Here is a 20677-nt window from a genome sequence, read left to right on the forward strand (position 1 = left end):
ATGGAAACACATAATGGAACCGTGCTGAGCGAATTCATCCTCAAGGGGATCACAGACCGCCCCGAGCTGCAGGCTCCACTGTTCGGGCTCTTCCTCATCATCTACGTGACGTCCGTGGTGGGCAACTTGGGCATGATCATCCTCACTAAGGTGGACCCCAGGCTGCAGACACCCATGTACTTCTTTCTCAGACACCTGGCTTTCACTGATCTTGGTTATTCAACAACTGTGGGCCCCAAAATGATAGTAAATTTTGTGGTGGATCAAAATGAAATCTCCTATTACTTTTGTGCTACACAGCTCACGTTCTTTCTTGTCTTCATTATTAGTGAGCTTTTCATTCTGGCAGCAATGTCCTATGACTGCTACGTGGCCATCTGTAACCCTCTGCTTTACCCAGTGGTCATGTCGCAAAGGGTGTGCCAGGTGCTGGTGGCAATGCCGTATCTCTATAGCGTATTTGAGTCTCTTCTTATCGCTGTAAAGATATTTGACTCATCATTCTGTGGCTATAATGTCATCAGGCACTTCTACTGTGACAGTCTCCCCTTGTTATCTTTGCTCTGCTCAAATGCAAATGAAATTGGACTGATTACTCTCATCTCAGCTGGTTTTAATTTGATTTTCTCTCTTCTGATAGTTCTTGCGTCTTACTTTCTTATTCTTGCATCCATTCTCAGGATGAGCTCTGCTGAAGGCAGGCGCAAGGCTTTTTCTACCTGTGGGTCTCACCTGACGGTAGTCACAGTATTCTACGGGGCTTTAATATTCATGTATGTGCAGCCAGAGTCCAACCATTCATTTGACACAGATAAAATGGCATCTATATTTTACACTCTCATTATCCCTACGCTAAATCCCTTGATTTATAGTTTTAGGAACAAAAATGTAAAACATGCCCTACAAAGGATGTGGAAAAGACTATGCAATTCTTTCTCTTCAGGCTTCTGTACAATATGAATCCTATACTTTAGGTGATGGGCTTCAAGATGTTCTCTGTGTGTCTCTAAAAAGAATAAAAGTATGGAAATGTTCAGCACATATTTAGAAATTGCCTTCCAAGGGCTAATCATACTTCTATGTGCTATATATACATTAGCACCCAGAGCGGGGAAATATCTGCCTTTCCCAAGGGGAAGAGATGAATTACAAATATAATTAAGCAACTAGCACCATACCTTAGAATGAGTTAGGACTCTGCAAGGGCAAGTAAAGAGAGTCAAATGAGGAACAATAGCATATACAAAAGGATTCAAAGAATTTTTGTTATTCCCAACTATTAGAATAAATTTCCTAGTGTCTACATGTGTTTGTGCATGTACATGTGGTTTTATGTAAGCACATACTTCTGTTTTCTATTCGCTGTACTTTTCTAAGGCATGTGTTAAAATTAAACTTATGGTGGTTTCTAGGAGGCTCAGTGTAGTACAGTGATTTGAATTCATCATTCATCTCAATTGATACAGATGCTCCCTTATCACGTGGAAGATATTAGGATCCTGCTCTGCTCTGGTCAGTGAAGTTGATTTTATACATGAGCCCTAGAAAGCCCTTAGACTCAGCACATTTAGCAATTCAGTAACTCACAACATATTTATCTAAATCAGACCGTTTCTCTGTAAATTCACGTTCAGTCGCTCAGTCATGTCCAGCTCTCTGCTACCCCATGGGCTGCAGCACACCAGGCTTCCCTGCCCCTCACCAACTCCCAGAGGTTGCTCAGACTCATGTCCATCAAGCCAGTGATGCCATCCAACAGCTTCATGCTCTGACGTCCCCTTCTCCTCCTACCTTCAATCTTTCCCAGCAGGGGAAAGCCTTCAATCTTTTCCAAAGAGTCAGTTCTTCGCATCTGGTGGCCAAAGTACTCTCTGAGCCAGATACATTTTCTTAATTGTTTTTCACAATATTCTATACTTAAAAGTCACTAAGAGAGTGGGCCTTAAGTATTTTCACCTCAGAGAAAGGAACGGTAATCATGTAACATGAAAATGTTAGCTAGTGCTAAATTGTGGCCATATTGAACTATATAAATTCATCAAATCAACATGTTGTGGACTTTAAATTTATACCATATTAGCTGTCAATTATGTCACAACAAACCCAGAGGGAAAGAAGGTAAATTTCTTTGAGAGTTTGCCATGGAAGCTTTGAGTTATATTTTTATATTTTATTGGGATCTTGATTCCTATCTGCTTTTTGATCAAACAAGATAGTTACATTTCCTTATCTGTCTGAAAAACAAAAATATTGCTTATTTAAAATTGGTGTTTTAATTATTTTTGTACTTTTGCGTAAGAGGTCTACTCTATGCTGAACTAGCTTTGTGCCTTTGTTATGGGATAACCTTCTTCAGTATTGGTTCATAAGAGTGTGTAAAAACTCCTTTACTATATATGTATGCATATATGTGTACTATATTATACATTGTATTTAATATATTTTATTATATTCTATAATTTTTATTCTATTGTTTGATTGCCATGATTTGATCATCTCTTTGTAGTAAACACAAGACAAAATTCCATGATTTGGTCAATATTTCTAAGACGAATGTAATAAGATATGTGACAATTTGTTATATATATAATATGTATAAAAATATCCTCTTCTAAATTGTCACTTTTTTGTTTAATTTTTTATTTTTAACATTTATGAAATTGTATTTACATCATATAGAGACTGTACTGTTCTTTGTTCATCATCCTTAAAAACTCAAAAACATTTTCACTAAATCAAGAAAAAGGCAAGTAGGACTAATTTTTCCCATGATATTGACATTTTAATGGAGGTGGTATTCAATATGGTAAAGAAAAAAAAAAAAAAACAGTCCATATTGGAAAGAAGGAATTTAAACTGTTTATTAGTACATGATGAGATTGTACAAGTGGAAATCTAAACTATAAAAGAAAAGCATTGAATTAAATGGTGAATTAAGAATGTTTCAAAGAGAGATCAGTACACACAATAATTTTTATTTCTATATACTACAAATGAAAAATTAGAAATGGGACTGTTAAATGTTGTTATTGTTCTGTCAACAAATCGTGTCTGACTCTTCATGACCCTATGGACCGCAGGACGCCAGGCCATTCTTTCCCTCATTATCTCCTGGAGTTTGCCAACCTCATGTGCATTGAATTGGTGATTCCATCCAACCATCTTATCCTCTGTCACCCTCTTCTTCTTCTGCCTTCAATTTTTCCCAGCATCAGGGTCTTTTCCAATGAGTCGGCTCTTCACATCAGCTGGCCAGAGTTTTGGAGCTTCATCTTCAGCATCAGTCCTTCCAGTGAATATTCAGGGTTGATTTCCTTTAGGATGGACTGGTTTGATCTCCTTGCAGTCCAAGGGATTCTCAAGAGTCTTCTCTAATACCACAGTACAAAGGCATCAATTCTTAGGCTCTTTATGGTCCAACTCTCACATCCATACATGACTACTGGAAAACCTTGTTAAATTGTTAAATACCTGTTATAAATTCATCATAATTATGAAATGTTTAAAGATACATACAAAATATGCAAGCCTGTATGGTAAAAATTAGAAAATATTCCTGAAATATATTAATGGAGGCATAAACAAATGAGATCTTACCATATTTATTTACTGATTTATTCAATATTAGGTAAATATCACAATTTCTCAAATCAAACACAATTAAAATTTAAGCAGAAATTCTTTTTTGATAGGAATTGAGAAGCTGAAACCAAAATACATAAAGGAGCTAAAATCAAACCATACAGAGCAAAAGATCTAGAATAGCTGAACTAACTTTAAAAGCAGGAATAAACTTGCAATATTAGCATTAAGACAAACAGTAATGGTATACAGCCTTATTCCAAAGCTACAGTAATTTTTTTAAAAGTCTGCTCCTGATATAAAAATTTGCAATATATATCAATGAAGAGATATTGATAGATCAGAAATAGATTCATGTGTGTATGAATAATAAATGTTCCATAAGTTAAAGAGAAAAACAGAAAAAAGCCATTTTGTGGAGAAAGCATAGACTTTCAAGTTCTCCTCTCATCTTGTTTCTGTCCTGAGACCTTGTAACCAGTGGGGGCATTCCCTCTGGTTTCTGCTGGCTGAAGATGCTGGTTATCAGACTTGTATCAAGGCAAGCCAGCTGACTGGGGCCAGAGTCATGACGTGAGAGGCAGCATTCCCTTGTCCAGCCATACCGGTTCTCAGGGGAGTTACCCTTAAGAACAAGTTCCAATCCATAAGAGAACTTTGTCACTCTTATCTTCATTGCTGGAAAATATCCAGTTCTGGAAAAATCCAATCCCAGTATTGCCTACCTGTTGTCATAGCTGGAGGCACACAAAGGACTTTGCTTTCTTAGGCTATCTTTGGAAAGAACTTTGGACCTTGGGAGAGGAAGCTACACATTTTGCCTTTTTTTAGAATGTCTCTTGCTTCCATAGATAAGCCATGTCATCATTGTTTAGTCACTAAGTGTGTCTACTCTTTATGACCCCATAGACTACAGCCTGTCAAGCTCCTTCTGTTAGTGGGATTTCCCAGGCAAGAATACTGGAGTGGGTTGCCATTTCTTTCTCTAGGAGATCTTCCCGACCCAGGGATTGAACCTGTGCCTTTGCATTAGCAGGTGGGATCTTTACCACTGAGTCATCAGAGAAACCCATACAAATGCCATACAAAGGCCTATTATTAATACTTTTGAGTTAATAAAAAGGCTTGGGCCTTCCCAGGTACCTCAGTGGTAAAGAATCCTCCTGCCAATGCAGGAGACCTGGGTTCAGTCTCTGGGTCCAGAAGATCCCCTGGAGAAGAAAATGGCAACCCACTCCAATAATCTTGCCTGGAAAACCTCATGGACAGAGGAGTCTGACAGACTACAGTCCATGAGGTTGCAAGAGTGGGAGCCACTTAATGACTGAGCAAACGAATGGGTGAATAAACAAAGTGTGATTCTTAAATACTCAGTGAGTGCAATCACTTATATGCTAAAGTGGACATATATCTTTAAAACATGAGTTTGAATACTCCAACTTTGTCTTTAGGTGTTACTTTCATATTGCATTTGACCTGCAATGAGCTTTCAGTACAAAATTGATTGCTGAGATAAAGCAGTGAAGGCTCAAACAAATCACATACCTCATTGGATGACATTCAAATTTAGAGTCAATGTTCTAAAAAATCCTATCCTAGACACTTAAACCAAAACATGGGTAGTTGGAACATCATCAGATTATCAGATTATTGTTAAATTAAAGAAAACGTGGATGTCTCAAATTGATAAATTAGCATCTTTTTATTAATGGAAATGTGCAAGACACTGGGCTCATTGAAATTATTGCTTTTATATTCCCAGAAAAGTGAAAGTGAAACTGTTAACTGCTTCAGTAGTGTTCAAGTGTAAGAAAAAAAAGAAAAAGAAAAAAAAAACACTAATAAAATTCATAGAAATTTCAAAGAAAGAAATGAAACATCCCTATTTGCAAAAGATATGCTTTCTAATAGATAATCTCCACAAAACTATGGAAAGTAAAACAATCTGGAAAACATGAGTTCACAAAGAAGACAAGATATATGATTAACAAAAATTATATAAAAATATTTATATATACATATAGGTATTAATAAAATAAGACGATTTATAGTCACTTTATAGCTAATGAAAATGGACATAAAAACTATCAAAGCTTGCACAGGATCTGTATGTTGAAAAGTATAAACCCCAATTTTAAAAATCAAAGGAGATTTGAATAATTTAGTAGCTATATTTAGCTCAGATCTGTATACTTAACATAAAATTCTTCCCAAATTGATCCATAGATTTAATGCAAACCTAAATAAAATCTCAGCAAGATTTAGTGCAGAGGTGATTTTATACTGCATTTTATTGAAAGGTTAAGGGCAGAACATAAATGAAAACACATTTTAAAATTTAGTATAACTAGGAAAAAACACTCCTTCATGTTAGGATTAACTATATAACCAAATAGTCAAGATTTTGATATTGGTAGAAACACAAACATATAAATTAATGGAACAGAATAGACAACACAGAAATAGATTTTTACAAATAGTTCAACTAATTTTTCCTAAAGTTGCAAAGGTAATTCAGAAGAAGGGGTGTAGCCTTTTAAAATCATTGTGCAGAGGTAGTTAGGGATATGGGGGGAAAACTAAGCAAGCAAGTAAATAATGTTGACCTAATACAATAATTAGCTCAAAATGAAGAACAACTTGACTGTCAAATGCTAAACTATGAAATACTTGGGGCTTCCCTGGTGGCCCAGTGGTAAAGAAACTGCCTGTGGTGCAGGAGACTCCAGGTTGGGAAGATCCCCTGGAAGAAAACGGCAATCCGCTCAGTATTCTTGCTGGAGAATCCCATGGACAGAGGAGACTGGCAGGCTGCGGTCCATGGGTTCACAACAGAGTCGGACATGACTTGGCAACTAAATAACAGCCACAAATAAAATATTTAGATAAAGCAATAGGGGGGAATCTATATCTAGGATCTAGGTCTGGTGAAGAGCTCATAGCATGCATACGTGCTCAGTCCCTCAGCTGTGTCCAACTGTTTCAGACCCCATGGTTTGTAGCCCACCAGGTTCCTCTGTCCATGAGATTTTCCAGGCAAGAATTCTGGCGTGGGTTATCATTTCCTTCTCCAGGGGCTCTTTCTGACCCAGGAATAGAACCTGTGTCTCCTGCTAGGTAGGCGGATTCTTTACCACTGAGCCACCTAAGAAGCCCATATTTAATTCCCTATTTTTCAATAACGAAATAGGACAATGTTTAAACATTTCTATACCATCATTCATTTGAGAAGACCACTGTGGACTTGCAGACTTAATGGGCCTGCTCTAGAGATAGGTTTAATTAAGAGACTTCTATACTACGAAAGGAAAGTTAACCAAGAGTTTAAAAAAAAATAAGGTAGGAAAGAATAAAGAGGAAAGAAATAATTGCCCTAGAAAATTGAAAAGCCAATCTCCAGACATTTTGCTGTGGTCTCAGGACTTTAGGGATGATCAGCAAATTCTCTGACACTCCTCAGGGAGAGTACCAAAAGGTGAACGAGATCCATAAATTGTCCCCCTTAGCCATGTGAGAGCCACATGGGGGAGTCACGACAGACTTCACTGCAGGTAAAGTGACAGAGTGTTTCATGTGATGCCGTGTTTCCAACATGCTGACAGCGGTTCAGTGACAAATTCAAAGTTTCACATTAATTCACTGGCAACGCCTGAGCAAAATGAACCATTTCTGATTCAGTTCTCTCAGGAATAGGACTCCTCTTCTGTCTTTTCATATTAATTATTTGAAAATATTCGCATATTTACAGACTAAACTCTGAAAAGCATTTCTGAAACATCATCGTGATGCCCATTTATACCAATAACGATATCTCCAGTGGAAGGCAAAACCAAGAGTAAGTAAAGCAAAACTAAAGATGCGTGAGGGTGTCCGTGGTGGCCCAGCTGGTAAAGAATCTGCCTGCAACAACCCTGGTTGCTTCCCTGGGTCAGGAAGACCCCCAGAGAAAGAAATGGCAACGCATGGCAGCATTTTTGCCTGAGAAACCCGTGGACAGATAAGCCTGGCGGGCTGCAGTCCAGGGGTTATAAGAGTCAGACACGCTTTAGCAACTGAAACACCACCACTGCCAAAAACACATGAATATTTAGAAACTGGCAAAAATAAGAAGCCTCATGTATTCAGTCTCTCATTGTGATGTTCTTCTAAATGCTTATTCATTTAGTGCTCTGGGTATTTTTTGGTGACTGTTTCAATATCATTTAATATTTAATGATTATGTACTTCAGTACATAAATATGATTATTTCTGGATCCCTTGATGAGACAAAAGAGCATTTCCTCCTTACAATGAGATGTGGAAATTGCTATTTGGTTATTAGCAGGCTTTTAAGTACCTAGTTTTATGGCAATGGTGCAATTATCAGCGTGTCCTTTAATTTCAAGTGTAATCTGATCGCAAATTAGATAAAACTATCTCACAGGGCACAACTTTAAAAAATTGACAATCAGGATTTAAAAAAAATGTTAAACTATGAGATAGCTATTTGGGTCTATCCATAGAATGATAAAGCTGTGACAAAACAACCAAAAACATTTCTATCATTTCTTACCTTTACAGGAACATTGGAATTTACAAAGTCTGATTTTTTTTTCAGCTTTTCAGCTTGCAAAACGAAGACAAGAAAACAAGATTTATACTACTTATTATTACATTTATTGAAGATATTCCTCTACAGTAACTGTTGAGTGATATACATTTCATGTTTCTGATATTAGAAAATTGTTTGCATCAAGTCCAGGTAGACTATCAGGAGGTCTTAAAATTGTAAACAATATTTTAAGTGAGCAAAATGCTAATTTCATGTAAATACTTTTATATTTAATGTTATAAATTTTTAAACTAATTTTCTTACAGACCACTCAGAAACTGCAGTCACTGATAATTTATTGTAACCAATGTTATTTATATTTTTTAAAGGAGGTGTTTATGTTTTGCACCTAATAATCCTCTTACCTTGATCTGCCATTTAGCTCCTACTCTTGTGAGTTGGTTGCTTAGATGTATCTGACTCTTTGAGACCCCATGGACTGTAGCCTGCTGGTTCTTCTGTCCATGAAATTCTCCAGGAAAGAAGACTGGAGTGGGTATCCCTTCCATTCTCCAAGGGATCTTCCCAACCCAGGGATTGAATTCAGGTCTCCTGCATTGCAGACAGTGTCTTTATCGTCTGAACCACCAGGGAAGCCCACCTCTTATTCTGGTATATTCATACTATGTTTATTATTATCATATTCAGATGCACTTTTATTTGATTTTATAAAATGTTGATTTGTGTTTTGTGTTACATTATCATTTGGTGGAGTTTTGTGACCTTAAAATACAAAAAAAGTTAAATAACATATAATCCATGTATATCTATTTAATGTATTTTATTCACGTCTACAATATTGTGGGGGGCTTCCCTGGAGGCTCAGTGGTAAAGAATGCACCTGTCAATGCAGGATCGATCCCTGGGTCAGGAAATGGCAACCCACTCCACTAATCTTGCCTGGGAAACCTCAGGCACAGAGGAACCTGGCAGAATACAGTCCATGGGGTCACAAAGAGTCAGAAAGGAGTTAGTGACTAAACAACAGCGTCATTGTGTGACATAGTAACCTTACACATTTTTTTTTTTTTTTAAAAGCACAGCATCTTCTTTTCCAAACGGAGTTTTTAATGAATCTTCATTATGCGGAAAAAATGCCAATGGCTCCTCTTTCTTTCCATTTGCTTAGATCTCCTCGCATTCTCCTGGGTTCTTGCATGACAATGTATATTTGAATTGTTACATACAAATTAATATATGCCAATTGTAGTGAAAATGTTCCTAGGGAAAGATTATGTTTTAGGAAAATTTGCATCATAATGAACTTTCATTTTTGCTATCATAATAAATCAAACTAGAACATAAAGAACCCGCTTTATGGACTTCAGAGGTCCAATTTTAGTCCTGCAGAGGGGAATAGTGAAGGGCCTGGAGTAAGTTAAATGTGCTCCATTCTACTTGACCTAGTCCTCACCTATTGATCATTACATCACAGACTTGACAAATAAGACAGCGTCACAGTACAGAAGAACTGACACACAAATTTATAAAGAAACTCTCTTTGAGCTAAGTTATTGCCACCATGAAAGATGTATATATATTTGTTTTTTATCTGATTTCCAGGTAAGCTTAAACATATTGAATCCTTTAATCTTCATTTTTCTCTCCCAACCACCCTGTAAAGAAATATCAGTTTTGCATAAGAAAATAAATATTTTCAGATAAATTATTTGCCCAAAGTAATCATTTGTATATAACAGAAAATATAGCAGAGATTATATATATTTACTGGAGAAGGAAATGGCAACCCACTCCAGTACTCTTGCCTGGAAAATCCCATGGATGGAGGAGCCTAGCAGGCTATAGTCCATGAGGTCCTGAAGAGTCTGACACGACTTCACTTTCACTTTTCACTTTCATGCATTGGAGAAGGACATGGCAACCCACTCCGGTGTTCTTGCCTGGAGAATCCCAGGGACGGCGGAGCCTGGTGGGCTGCCGTCTATGGGGTCGAACAGGGTCGGACCCGACTGATGTGACTTAACAGCAGCAGCTGCAGCATATCTATATACATATATGTCTCACATGTTTTTATAGAGGCGTAATTCTCACTGTAATCTATTATATTTTTCTTATTTATACAACTGTCCAATATTTGTTGTCTGTTCACTATTTCAGTCTGTATCACCTGAACAAAGGATTTTGAGGGCTAGGCGTTGAAGTAACAGGTTCTATGAAAGTGAAGCGAAAGCGTCCAACTCTTTGCGACCCCCAGGCTCCTCTGTCCGTGGAATTCTCCAGGCAAGAATACCGGAGTGGGTAGCCATTCTCTCCTCCAGGGGATCCTCCCAACCCAGGGACCAATCCCGGGTCTCCCACATGGCAGGCAGACTCTTCACCATCTGAGCCACTGGGGAAGCGCACTGTGTTCTTTACGCTTTGGAATTTATGGCTTTACATTTTTATCATAATTCTCACATAGTTGAATAATACAATTCTTATATGTGCTAAGCGATATGATTAAGTGGTATTATCAAGTATAATTCATAAATATCACAATGTGGTTGAATTACATAAATGAGTAGTAGAAAACTTTAAATGTGTATCATATAAGTTTATATACGTATAAATTTATAGATGAATCACACTTTTAACTTTATTTCATTTCTAATGTACTTCTATGCATACATTTCTGTATCTTTATCCATGTGTCTATAGGTATCCACACCTACATGTGTATCTATATGTTTATATGGGGCTTCCCAGGTGGCCCTCGTGGTAAAGAATCTCCCTGCCAAGGCAGGAGACATAAGAGACACAGGTCCAGTCCCTGGGTCAGGAAGATCCCCTGGAGAGGGCATGGCAATCCACTCCCGTATTCTTGTCTGGAGAATCCCGTGGACAGAGGATATTGATCTATCTCTGTGTTTATGTCTAGGTATACCATCTATGCCTTTCTTGTTTTTCAGCTTTAGCACTGCTGAGATTTTGGGATGATAAGGGTGCTATGAGATGTTTAGAAGCATAACCGACCACGGACCATTATGCGCACGCACTGCTCACCTTGCACTTGCAATAACCAGTGTGTCTTTCAGATGTTGACAGCTGTTATTTGCTTAGTAAAAGAACTCCTATTTGAGAACTAATGAATATCTCAGACTCTGTCTCTATCTTTATTTATGCATATTATTATACATAGGATATGGGATTTTAAAAAATATCCTGTTTTGGGAAGTTAGGATGTATTTTACTTATACAAGCTTCACATATGAAAAATCTGCCAGGTGATAATACATGAAATCTGCTTACTATGCTTGATGTCTCCACCCAGAATACATATCCTGATAAAACTGCATGAAAACACAAAATCTTACTGTGCCAAATGAATTCATCCTCACGGGAGTCACAGACCGCCCCGAGCTGCAGGCTCCACTGTTTGGGCTCTTCCTCATCATCTACGTGACCTCAGCGGTGGGCAACTTGGGCATGGTCATCCTCACTAAGGTGGACTCCAGGCTGCAGACACCCATGTACTTCTTTCTCAGACACCTGGCTTTCACTGATCTTGGCTATTCAACAGCTGTAGGACCCAAAATGTTGGCAAGTTTTATTGTGAGTCAAAATTCAATCTCCTATTATTTGTGTGCCGCCCAGCTGGCTTTCTTTATCATGTTCATGATTAGTGAACTTTTTATTCTGGCCGCAATGTCCTGTGACCGCTATGTGGCCATCTGTCACCCCCTGCTCTACACGGTCATCATGTCACAAAGGGTGTGCCGGGTGCTGGTGGCAATCCCCTACCTCTATAGCACATTCGTGTCTCTTATAATCACTGGAAAGATTTTTAATTTGTCCTTCTGTGGCTACAATGTCATCAAACATTTCTACTGTGACTGTCTCCCCTTGATATCTTTGCTCTGTTCAAATACGCAAGAAATTGAACTGATCATTCTGATCTTTGCAGGTGTTAATGGGATCCTCTCCCTTCCAATAATTCTTATGTCTTATCTGCTCATCCTTGTAGCTATTCTCAGGATGAACTCTGCTGAAGGCAGGCACAAGGCTTTTTCTACCTGTGGATCCCACCTGACAGTGGTCACTGTGTTCTTTGGGGCTTTGATATTTATGTATGCACAACCAGAGTCTAGACACTCCTTTGACACAGATAAAATGGCATCTATATTTTACACCCTTGTTATCCCCATGTTAAATCCTTTGATCTACAGTTTGAGGAACAAAGATGTAAAATATGTGCTACAAAAGGTGTGGAATAAGCTTTGTAACAGTTCCTCTTAAAGCCTACGTACAATTCCTATCCTTTAGGTTCTGGGCTTCCTTTAGATTCCTGTCCTTTAGATTCTCTATGTGTCTTTAAATGGAATAGTGAGCACAAATAAGTTCAATGTACTTTTAGAGATTGCCTTTTACGTGCCAGTAGCACTTTAATGTGTTGTACTTACACTAGCACACAAGAAAATATCTGCCTTATTTGACTAAGAGAGATTAATCATAAATATAATTAAATAAATGTTATTATACATGAGAATTAATGAGGACACTACAGATATTCAAGCAGGTAAGGAAAGTGGGCATGCTGTGTGTGAGAAAGGAAGAATGGTAGATATAAAAAGTGAGCTTAAATGATTATTGCTTTTCTCTTTTTCTTTGATATAAATTTATTTATTTTAATTGGAGGCTAATTACTTTACCATATTGTATTGGTTTTGCCATACATTCTCAGCTACTAGAATGAACTTCCCCGTGACTATGTCTGTATTTGGGCGTATGCATATGTTTTTGTGTAAGGATAGCTATCTGTTTGAGCCCCCATACACTTCGAAGGCATCTGAAAAATTAAACTTCCCTGGAAAAGGACATGGCAACCCACTCCAGTATTCTTGCCAGAAAATTCCATGGACAGAGAAGCCCGGTGGGCTACACTCCATGGGGTCACAAAGAATTGGACATGACTGAGAACACAGCATAAAACTTAAACTTACTGTGGTTTCAAGGAGGCCCAGTGTAGCGCGATGATTGGACCTCAGGGATTATCTGAACTTTCCCAGGTGTTTCCATACTGCATGGAGGAGGCTACAGTCCTGACCTGTTCTCATCCGTGAAGTTGCTCTCATACATGAGCCCTAGAAAGCCATTAACTCAGCACAGTTTGCAATTCAGTAACCCACAAAATCAGCACAATGTTTTATTTCAACCAGTTCGTTCTCTGTAGCAGTGGGCATTCCAATCAAGATCAATTTCCTTGATTACAGTTAGCAATCTCTACTGTATGCCTGAAGGTTAAGAGAGCAATATTTAAATGCTTTCATCACAAAAGAAACGGTAATATGATGGAGGTATTGTTGGTGGTGGTGTTCAATCGCCAAGTTGTGTTCAAGTCTTTGCAACCACATAAATCTCAGCACTCTAGGCTTCTCTGTCCGCCACTGTATCCCATCTTTATTGTTTAGTTGGTAAGTCATGTCTGGCTATTTGAGACCCCATGGACTGTAGCCAGTCAGGCTCCATTCCATGGGATTTCCCAGCCAAGAGTACTGGAGTGGGTTGCCACTTCCTTCTCCAGGAGATATTCCTGACCCAGGGAGTGAGCCCGCATCTCCTGCATTGGCAGGCAGATTCTTTCCCAATGAGCCACCAGGGAATCCTAGAGCTTGCTCAAATTCATGTCCATTCAGTCAGTGATGCTATGTAATCATCTTATCCTCTGACACTCCCTTCTCCTTCTACTGATGGAGGTATTACATCATGCTAAGCTATAATCATGCTGCAGTGTGTAAGCATATCAAATAACATATTGTACACCACAAACTTACACAATGCTGTAAGCCAATTATATCTCAGTGATGCAGAAAAAATAAACCTCTTGAGGTCTCCCATGGACACTTTCAACTTTGTATTTATAACTTTTGGAGATTATGATTCCTAACTCTTTCTTTTTGTTTAATGACGTTGTTCAGCTGGTAAGTCATGTCCGACTCTTTGAGATCCAATGGATGGCTACATGCCAAGCTTCCCTGTCCTCTGCCATCCCCCTGAGTTTGAGCAGACTCATATCATTTGAGTCATTGATGTTGACTAACCACCTCATTCTCCACCATCCCTTTCTCCTCTTGCCCTCAATCTTTCCCAGCATCAGGGTCTTTTCCAACGAGATTACTCTTCCCATCAGTTGGCCAAATTATGTAGCTTCAGCTTCAGTGTCAGTCCTTCCAATAAATATTCAAGGTTGATTTCCTTTAGAATTGACTCATTTAATATCCTTGCACTCCAAGAGACTCTCAAGAGTCTTCTCCAGCACTATAATAGGAAAGCATCAATTCTTCAACTCTCAGCCTTCTTTATGGTACAACTCTTACATCTGTACATGACTACTGGAAAATCTATAGCTTTGACTATATAGACCTTTGTTTCATGAGGTTGTTGCATTTCCTGATGTCTGTGAAGGTCAAGAATATTTCTTATTTAATATTTGTGCATCTTTACATAAGTGGTCTATACTATACTGAATTAGGCTTGCTATCTGTTTCATGGGGTGACTTTCCTCAATATTGGTACATAAGAGCTTATGATATATTTTTATTAAGATCAATTTGATAATTCTTCTTATAAGAAGCAAAAGAAGGTAATTCCATGGTTTGTTCTATGGTATGTTTCTAGTGAAAGTGTATTAAGATAAGTACCACTATATAAATGTTATGTCTTGTGAACTCTTCTACCCTTCTAAATTTCCAATTTCATTGGTTATATTTAGTATTTTAAACACTCATGAAACTTTATTTGCATCATAGATTAAACATTTTTTTTCCACCATCATGGATTAAATTCTTTATATAGTCAATTAAAACCAAATTAAAATTATTTATTGGAATAAAAAAATAATTGTAGGTACTCTTTCAAGTGAGGTAAAATGTAAGGAATTTATATAGTTGATTTTTTAATTATTAAGAAAAATATGTACTGAATATAAACATGCCAAATATAAATGTAGAAAAATTTTGGTTTTTGGAAAATGTATGTTGGACAAAGATACAGTAAAATGATTACATATTGATAACTTCTGAGAACATGAAAATGTTTAAATTAATATTTTTGGATATATATTTTTCTAAATTATCTTCAGTGAGTAAGTGTGACTTTTATAACAGAAAAAAGTAGAAGAATCTAGTATCTGGATTTGAGAAAAATAAACTGTGACTATATATATATCCCAATATCCCATTTCTAAAATAAATCTTGCTGTGCATTGTATAGTCCCTCAAAAGATGAACCAGAAAGAGAACAAAATATGTAGAGTTTTACAGTTTGCTAATATATATTTTTTTCATTTTAAATGTTGTTCTTCAGTCACTAAGTCATGTCTGACTCTTTGTGACCCATGAACTGCAGCACATCAGGCTTCCCTGTCCTTCACTATCTCTTAGAGTTTGTTCAAATTCATGTCCATTGAGTCAGTTATGCCATCCAACCATCTCATCCTCTGTCACCCTCTTCTCCTGCCCTTAATCTTTCCCAGCATTAAGATCTTTTCCAATGAGTCAGCTTTTTGTATCAGGTGGCCAAAGTATTGGAGTTTCAACTTCAATATCAGTCCTTTTAGTGAATATTCAGAATTAAGTTCCTTTGTCTTTAGTTTTCCTATTTATATTTAGTGATGTTCCTATAATTGCTACTTTTAGTTCAGAATAGCATGTAAACATTTATGTGATCAGTTGCTCCATTGTGTCTGACTCTTTGTGACCCTATAGACTAGCACACCAGGCTCCTCTATTCAAGGAATTTTCCAGGAAAGAATACTGCAGTGAGTTGCCATTTCCTACTCCATGGGATCTTTCCAATCCAGGAATTGAACCCAATTCTCTTCTGTCTTCTGCATTGGCAGGCAGATTCTTTACCACTAGGCCACCTGTGAAGCCCAAATAAGCAATTAAGCCTACCCATTTCATGGATCTTAATTAATCTCATGATGACTCCTGTCTACATGTACAATTACTAAATAAAATATATATGGTTTGGTCCTGTTAATCTTTTGTCAATCTAATTATTAATCCAGGCAAAAGCTACTGTGTAAAGATTTTTTCCTCCCCTTTAGCTATTGATTCATTTATTTATTTTTGTGTCATGGTCAAAGCTCAGAAACAGCAGAAATGTCCATCTATGTGAAGTCAAAAGAACCTAGAAGAGTAGAAGAGAACTTTCAACACAAAAATGCAATCACTTTTAAGTGAGAGTTCATGGTAGCTGTATTCATCATAGTAGAAAAGTGGAAAGAGCCCATAAGTCTTTCCATAAGTGAATGTTTAAACAGATTATCATCAATATCATGGAATACTGCTCAACAATGTAGGGAACAGATGATCTATACACACAAAAGTGCCAAAGAATCTCAAGAGATTTATGTTGAGAGAAAATTCCAATCCCTATTTTCTGTATGAAAAAGTGTAGCAGTGGAAAAGCTTAGTGATGACCAAGGGTTGGGAATGGTGGCAGAGGAGGAAAGAGGTATGGTTATTAAGGCAGGCGCAGGCAGCTTGTGATGACACAGGTGCTTATTGGAATGGGGTAACAGACTGTGATAACTAAAACGGTAGTTTATGCAGTGAAGAAAAAGAAAAAAGCAGAAGTTGTAAACAGCCTGTGACAGAAGCTCACGATGAAATAAGAAGTGCTGCGGTGAGCTTGGTCACTCAGTTGTGTCTGACTCTTTGTGACCCCTGGACTGTAGACACCAGGTCCTCTGTCCATGGGATTCTCCAGGCAAGAATACTGGGGTGGATTGCCATTTCCTTCCCCAGAAATAAGAAGTAACAGTAAGTAACTAATTTCTGTCTCTGAGAGGTAAGTAAAAACAATCACATGGGCAACAAATCAAGGAGGAAACATCTCATATTAGCATAATGTATTATTTTAATTTCCTAAATATATTAAATATTGTAATAAAACAATGTTGAAAATTTCTCCACAGTCATACATTTGAGAAGAACCTGTGGAAATACAGACTCTCGGTTTGAACGCCCTATAGATGCAAGATTTAATCAAGAGTCTTGTGTGCTACAAAAGGAAAGTCAACCAAGATTTAAAAGATATATAAATGTATGTATATATATGCAAAAAAGGAAGGGGGGGTGGGAGGAAGGAAGTCAGGAAGTAAGGAAGGAAAGAAAAATGTCCCAGACAATTAAAAGACTATCTCTAGACATGCTGTTTTGCTCTCAATACTTTAGGGATAATCAACAAATTACTTGGCATCTCCTCAGGGAGAATCTCAAAAAGTGAAAGAAATCCATAAATTCTTCTCACTTAGCCATGTCAGGAATACAGGTGAGAATCATGAGAGATGCTTTTACAGGTAAAATGACAGGATATTGCATGTGATGCCTCATTTTCAATATCAACAATGTTTCAGTGACATACTCAAAGTTCCAGTTTAGCTCAATGGCAAAGCCCAAGCAAAATGACACCATTTCTGATACCGTTTTGTTTGTTTTCCACTACTCCATAATTCCTGAGCAGGAATAGGACCTCTCTTCCTGTCTTTTCATAATAATATGTTGCATGCTAGTCCATAGGATGACAGGCAAAATGCTGAAAAGCATCTTTGAAACATTACCATGATATTTGTTTTGCATAAACGATGATATCTCTAATGGAGGGCAGAGCGAATGACACATAACAAAAGAGATGTGAATGTTTAGAAATCAGGAAAGTTCAGAAGCTGGGGGTCTTGTCTTTCTTTTTTAACTCTTTCTGAATTCTTAGTTAGTTAGTGCTCCATGTGCTTTTTTGTGACCGTCCCTCAACATAATTTAATATTTGATGATTATTTTAATACATGTAAAAGTATAATTCTTTCCAGATCCCTTGATGAGGCAAAATGGAATTCCCACCTCACACAGAGACATAGAAAACATTATTCGCATATTAAGAGACTTTTAAGTAGTCAGTTTTACGGTAATGGTACAATGATCAACATGTTCTTTGATTTCAAGTGAGATCTGACAGAAAATATATAATTATCTCATGAGGTACAGCTTTAAAAAATTAATTGGTATTCAACAAAGATATTAAACTTTGAGAAAACTGTTTGGTTTTTGTAAAATGCTAAACCGTGAGAGAAAAGCAAAAACACTTCTATCTTTTCTCATATTTACAGGAAAATTGATATTTGCCAAGTTTGTATTTTCTCACTGTTTCATATTTACAAAACAAAGCAAAGAAACAAAAACAAGTTTCATATTCAGTTCAGTCCAGTTTAGTTCAGTCGCTCAGTCCTATCTGGGAGTTTGTGATGGACAGGGAGGCCTGGCGTGCTTCTTAATAAATATATTGAAGATATTTTTCTAAAATTATTCTCTAGTGATGCACATTTCAGTATTTCTGATATAAGAAAAGTATATGCATCAAGGCAAGATTGGTGATTAAGAGGTCATAAAATTGTAAGCAATATTTTGAGTGAATTAAATGCAGATTTCATGTAATCATTTTTACATGTAATGTTATAAAATTGTGCTTTTATTCTTTTTCTTATAGAGATCCTTTAGAGATTACTGTCACTGTTATTTTCATTTTAACCTGTATCTTTTCTATTTCTTTAAAGAAACATTCAGGCTCACAATATTTTAAATTTAACAATTATCTACCTCAATCTGCCATCCACTTCTTACACTGCTATATTCTTGATGTGTGTATTATTAGGAACTTCAGATATATTTTTATTTAATGATATAAAAATAATTATGTTTTGTATTATAGTTTGAAGGAATTTCTTTGACGTAAGATGTAAATTTACAATGGCATGCAAGGACCCGTGTGTAGCCATTCTGTATGTATTTTATCCCATCACCCTAGCACATTATTACGCACATAGGGACTTTGAACATGTTTTTATCATACTGAGCGGCGCTGTGCTCAGTTGCTGAGTTCCAGGTGACTGCGACCCCACAGACTGTAGCCTGCCAGGCTTCTCTGTCCATGGGACTTTCCAGGCAAGAATACTGGAGTATGTTGCTGCCTCCTTTCCATGGGATCTTCCTGACCCACGGATTGAACTCATGTCTCCTGCATTGGCAGGCAAATTCTTTAACACTGAGGCACCGGGGAAGTCCCCTTGCCGGGGTCCAGCCTCGGCAGGATCCAGGGGATGCTCTCAGAATGAACGGCGTCGGTGAGAGAGAGGGAGAAGACACGTGAGACCAGCCTTGATGGGGCCAAGTCTGCGAGGGAGGGAGAGAGAGAGTGACCAGACGGGGTGTTTGCAGGGTCTGGCAGAGTCTGGCAACGCTTTATTTTTTACCGTGGCTTTTAAACCCTAAATTAGTACATTTCTAAGGGGGAAGATAGTTTAACATTACATCAGCTTGTTCTTCACGAAACCAGGGTGTTTTCTGCATGCTTCTTTGTTTATGAGGGTCTTGTGCATTATCTTCTGGCCTTGGGGCCTACCGACAATTTATGACCTAGGTGAATGCAAAGCTGTTTTCCGTAATCTATTCTTTAATGAACACAAAGGTCAGTCCTTTTGCAGAAGTTATCAGTTAAATTTATCTAAAAGGTTTACCACACAAAGACTCTGCAGCTCCAGTGAGGCAGCCCCTGTTTAGCATTCCCAGTTAAAATTAGCAATTTTAAACTCTTATTTTTCTAAATCTTTAACTATAACCACTTTTAGAATAATATTTTTATGTTTTCTAATAGGTCTTCCTCACCCCCGAAGGACTCTGTGCCTATTAGGGCCTTTATGTGATCAGGTTCTTTATGCTGTTTTATGATTAGGGTATTATAAGCAATCATGCATATTAGTACCAAGGGCATAAACGCATTTGCCAAATGAACTAAAATACCAGCAAAGGAGTTTAAATTAAAACACTCCTTTCACCCTGGATAATCTCATAAAATACCACCACCCGGGGAACTTACTGATTAAAGTTCTAAATTGATTCTTATTTGGAAAGAGATCAGGGAAGGCCTTCTGCCTATGTCACGGAAATTAGGGAGTAGTCTACTGAAGCAGGCATCAGAAAGACAGATACCATCTTTACGGTGAGCGCCGGGGGCAGCTTTTCGGAATCCCTGAAAACCTGATCCGCCTTGCCCATCAGGTTTTCTCCCTCCTAACCTTGTCATGGGTGGGATCTCGTGTGCCGGCTCCTGGTACCCTTTTAAAGTATAGCATCTCTTTACTCAAAGCAATTTATGATATTCAAGATATGAAAACAACGCTAATGACTTCTCTTTCTTCCAATTTGCTCAAATTTCCTCATTTTACCCTGGGTTCTTGCATAATAAAGTACATTTGAATTCTTACAAGTTAGTAGAAGTCCATTATAGTGAATATGCCCCTTGGGTCAAATTAATATTTTAAGAAAATGTATATCAAAATAAAGTTTTATTCATATTTTATTAAAATTAAAAAATTTTACTAAAATTTAAAAAATTTAGAAGATAAAAAAATCCAAGCACTCTGATGGCCCAATATTATTTCTGCAGAAAGGGCAAGACTTGGAGTAAATTGTATGTATTCCATCGTACATTATATAATCCTCACCTGTT

The 20677-nt window shown here is 37.4% G+C and overlaps 2 protein-coding genes across 2 annotated transcripts; both read left to right on the forward strand.

The window, feature by feature from the left end:
- Positions 1 to 960, forward strand: LOC136175648 (olfactory receptor 8K3-like). Its single transcript, XM_065945898.1, has one exon. The coding sequence runs from the start codon at positions 1 to 3 to the stop codon at positions 958 to 960; it is 960 nt and encodes a 319-aa protein (XP_065801970.1).
- A 10507-nt stretch (positions 961 to 11467) lies between these two features.
- On the forward strand, positions 11468 to 12409 carry LOC136174682 (olfactory receptor 8K3-like). Its single transcript, XM_065944862.1, has one exon. The coding sequence runs from the start codon at positions 11468 to 11470 to the stop codon at positions 12407 to 12409; it is 942 nt and encodes a 313-aa protein (XP_065800934.1).
- The last annotated feature ends 8268 nt before the right edge of the window (positions 12410 to 20677 follow it).

The sequence above is a fragment of the Muntiacus reevesi genome, chromosome 9 (assembly GCF_963930625.1).
Source record: "Muntiacus reevesi chromosome 9, mMunRee1.1, whole genome shotgun sequence".
Taxonomy (NCBI): domain Eukaryota; kingdom Metazoa; phylum Chordata; class Mammalia; order Artiodactyla; family Cervidae; genus Muntiacus; species Muntiacus reevesi.

Bases quoted from the DNA above. Each gene is read 5' to 3' on its own strand.
- LOC136175648 (XM_065945898.1), top strand. From the start codon at position 1: ATGGAAACACATAATGGAACCGTGCTGAGCGAATTCATCCTCAAGGGG.
- LOC136174682 (XM_065944862.1), top strand. From the start codon at position 11,468: ATGAAAACACAAAATCTTACTGTGCCAAATGAATTCATCCTCACGGGA.